This window comes from Lycium ferocissimum, chromosome 10 (assembly GCF_029784015.1).
Source record: "Lycium ferocissimum isolate CSIRO_LF1 chromosome 10, AGI_CSIRO_Lferr_CH_V1, whole genome shotgun sequence".
Taxonomy (NCBI): Eukaryota; Viridiplantae; Streptophyta; class Magnoliopsida; order Solanales; family Solanaceae; genus Lycium; species Lycium ferocissimum.
This window is the reverse complement of record NC_081351.1, coordinates 33,883,089-33,887,236: the sequence shown is the minus strand read 5'-3', so window position 1 is coordinate 33,887,236 and position 4,148 is coordinate 33,883,089. Positions and strand designations below refer to the sequence as shown.

The window sequence follows — 4,148 nt, the reverse complement described above, 5'->3', positions numbered from 1 at the left end:
TATTGGGTTGAAATTTTTTATGAATTATTAGTGATTACACAATTTTTAAAGTATAGTTGATTGATTCCAATCATTATAAAATTTTAATTATTTGTGATATAGTAAAATTGTTTATTTATGACTCAAGATGTGCCAAGTGACGGACAAAGTAGTGGTAGTAACATTTTTCAACTCCTTAGAGATGCCGGCGTTTCCAAAGTCAGTCAACCAACTAAAAGCCCCCAAGTAAAAATCGGGACATTGAACATGTCAACAAACATTTAACAAGCTTTTGTTTTTACTATATATAACAACACCCAATCCTTCTTTCCCTTTCATAAACCAACCAAAATTCTTACCAAAAACATTCTAATTTGGAAGGAAAAAAAATAATCATGTGTTACGAGGTTAAGTGTTCGACTTGTGGAAAGACAAGTTGGGGGGGTTGTGGAAGACATGTTCCTTCAGTTTACAATCGAGTCCCTGAAGGTCAACACTGTCACTGCAAGAATTGGCCAGGTGTCAAAACCTCCGGTGAGGGGTCTATCTCCGGTGGCTGTGACGGTGGTGGTGACGCCAGGGAATCTAAACCTTCTTCTTATTGTACTATTCTCTAATTAGAGCTGAGAACTTGAATAATCTCTCTTTCTTTTTTATTTGTACTCTAATTAATCAGCGTTGGTTGGAGTTGTCAGTCATGTTTGTTGTTAAGTGCTAATTAATTAATGTAATAAAAGGCTATGGTTATGGAAAACTAATCTTGTTTTTTTTTTTTCCAATAAGGTCTTTTTGTCACATTATTTTGGTCTATTTAGGTCAAATTTAATGATTTATGCTTACTTAATGTCATTTCTATCATTTCTTCTCAAAATTTATTTTAATTTAAAATTGTACAATATAAGTTACGATACTTTTTACATTGTGTGGCCAAATTTGTATCCAAATGGGGTAAATTCTATTGATGCATATTGTTTCCTAGTCGATATCAAGCAATATGAGAAACAGCGAAGGTGGAAATGGTGGTGCTAATGGCCGGAGTGGTTGTAAAAGGAGAGGAGATGATAGTGGTGGGTGAAGAAGGTGAAGAGAGGGGTAAATTAGTTGGGTGGTGAGGTGACATATCATGTGGTGTCCATTTCACTGAATTGTCAATGTCATGTCAGATTTGGTATCCACCTTGGATAATTTTAACGGAGGAAGGGTATATTTGGACTAAAGTATAACAAGAGGGTATATTTGGACCCAAAATATAACGGAAAAGGTATATTTGAACTCAAAGTATAACAAAGGATATATTTGGTCCTTTTCCAATAGTACAAGGGTATATTTGGCCCTTTTCCTAACATTATACCAACCAAAAAAAAAAAAAGTTCTTCTACAATTCAAGAGGCTAAAATGGAAGTCGAGAAAAGAAAATGATATGAAGGATTAGAAATTTAAAGATGAATTATTATCACAATCACAAAGAAGAAATGGTTATTTGGCCCTTTACAATTTTTTTTTAATTTTTTAATATTTTTGCAAGAGATTTTTATTTTTTACACATAAGAGATTTGATAAAGTTATCTTCTTCTATTCAAATTGTAAGAAGCCAAGAAATTTGATAAAGTCATTTTTTTCTATTTAAATTGTAAGAGGCCAAAATTTTTTATTTCCTTTCACAAAAGTTGTGTAACTGAAAAGAATCAAGAAAACTCAAAGGCTTCTTTGTATTGATGCATATTAGAGATGTACATAATATATATCTTCTCAACCAAAAGAAAAGGAGCAAAAGATATTCCAACCCCATGGACCAACCGGACAGCTTCCATTTTTTTGCACGGATTGCTCTTCAAAAGCGTAGGTCTTTAATTTTTTGAAGTATTTCAAAGTCTACTTTTGTTTGCTTCAGCTTGGCATTGTTATCAAAAAAAAAAAAAAAAAAAGAAAGATAAGGTTATCATAATTAAGATTGGAAGAAAGATTCTAATGTTGAGATGCGCAGACAGTACAAATGTTTATACGGAGAAATGGGAATTCTAAGTTGCACAACATTATTAATTAAAAAAAAAAAAAAAAGTGAAGATATTGGATAAAAATCCGGGTGGTAGCGCTGGCGGAGACACCTTTGTACATGAGTGTCATCTAATATCACTTATGTGATATTTTTTGCTTTTCCAGATATTCAAACAGTGTAAATTTTGATCAATATGCTAAAAGATGTTTCTTCATCACGCTGATATGTGAAAAATTACATCTTAGAGTATTTTTCGTATATTTTTTGAATATTTAAATGTTAATCTTAAAATATTGAGCTGATCTAAATCAATCAAGATTTGAAAATTAGTCATGAAATTAACTATTGATAAGTGAAAAATCATATAAATTGGAACGATAATTTCTGTAAAAAACTAATGTGTATATATAAAATAAGCAAATACAACCCAAAAGCAATTGGCACAGGAAGAAAAATATCAAAAACCAGCCTCTAAAATCTGAGATCCAAACTCATATATACTAGCCCAGTTATAACAACAACAACAATAATAACACAGGAAGTGTAATTACAAGCGAGTGCAGTAAAAAATGATGTATCATAGACCTTAATTCTACTCTTTGTGAGGTAGAGAGAGGTTGTTTATGATAGACTCTCGATCCAATTATAGAAAACCAATATTTTTTTTGCAAAATTCTACGTACACTATTGGGTGGTCGGATTAATCAATAATTATAATTGTATTACCTGGCTCTTCGATTCTGAAACCATACTTCCACTTGTCGAGGACCTGAGCTTAATCGTCTCGCTAGATCTCGCTTTTGCTTCTAAAAATTTATTTAAGTCATCTTAGAATATTTGAAACATTCATGAACAAGAAAATTAGAAAAAAATAAACATAAGGTTAAAGATAACTTATAGAATTAAGAAAATTAGAAAAAAATAAACATAAGGTTAAAGATAACTTACAGAATTAAGAGTAGTGTGCTCTTTGAAGCTATCTTCTAAAACATCAGATTGCTCCTTACTGAGTCTAAGTTTCTTCCTCGTACCATACTCATGAACATCTTCATCATGATCTTGATCATCAACTAATGCCTTTGGAGAAATTATTTTAACTTTATTGGTCTCTAATTGTACTTCTTTTTCAAGGCTAGCATCTCTTTCCCTTTTGACACTTGTGTTAGAAAACGAAGAAACCGACGAATTAACTCGAGGGTTCATGTTACAATTTGTGAACTCTGATGAAGTTGATAAGCAAAGATTTAAAGAAGGGATTTGGAGTGAAATGAGAATTAAACTTTAACAAAGTAGTATTGTCAATATATTAGAGGTTTATAGAAAGAAAAATGAAAAAGAAAAAGAGTCGGGTTTCTTTTGGAAAGGTGAGTGTGGAAAAGCTGATTAATTAATTAATTTCTAATTAAAGCAAGGGACACCAATCTAGATTGAGCAAGGGACCGGGGGCGGAGCCACGTTAGCTCCAGGGCGAAAAATTATAGTGTATTTTCAAAGTTAAAATTATTTTATTATGTATATATAGTAGATGTTGAACTCCCTGACTTCTTCGTGTCTTTCTGGCTTTTAATTTTTGGCTCGTAGATGAAAATCCTGGCTCCACCACTCTGAAGGGACACCAATATAAACCGTTGTCTCTTATTAATCACTTTCTCTCTCTCTTATCTTAGGTTGACCAAGATTAGCACTCTATTCACACACACAGAGTAGTAATATTTATGTATATGACCAATAAAGCATATAAATTATAGTAATGTGTACAATAGCTGATATACGTAAGTGATACGTGGAATAATTTTGAAAGTGGATGAAGCAAAAGAACACGAGGGAAGGGAATGGTTTGTCGCTTTTTAATTTGTAGTATATTATATCCTTCTTCTTTTTCATCCTCAAGAAAAAGAAACGCTAATTTATTTTGGTTTTAGTCTACTTGGGGTCGGTTTGAAAGAAAACATAGTTATCTTGTTTATGGTTTACGCGTTTCAAACTTTAGGCGTACACATTCAATTCTAATCTAAATTGTTATATATTTCGTTAAAGGACAAGCTTTGTGTTCAACTAAAATATGTAATTATTCAATTCAAATATATTATCTTTTAATTTAAATTAAAATTCAAGTAATTTAGTCTTTCTATTCAAATTCATGTTTTTCTTAAATAGCATTTTTTTTCCACGT

General features: G+C 31.5%; 1 protein-coding gene across 1 annotated transcript; it reads right to left on the bottom strand.

The window, feature by feature from the left end:
* Positions 1 to 1,666: 1,666 nt before the first annotated feature.
* LOC132033531 (homeobox-leucine zipper protein HAT22-like) lies at positions 1,667 to 3,321 on the bottom strand. The gene is made up of 3 exons (XM_059423527.1): positions 2,924 to 3,321; positions 2,701 to 2,781; positions 1,667 to 1,876 (listed from the first exon to the last, which is right to left on the bottom strand). Exons 1-3 carry the CDS (start codon positions 3,176 to 3,178, stop codon positions 1,811 to 1,813), a joined length of 402 nt encoding a protein of 133 aa, XP_059279510.1. The 5' UTR covers positions 3,179 to 3,321; the 3' UTR covers positions 1,667 to 1,810.
* Between the last annotated feature and the right edge of the window lie 827 nt (positions 3,322 to 4,148).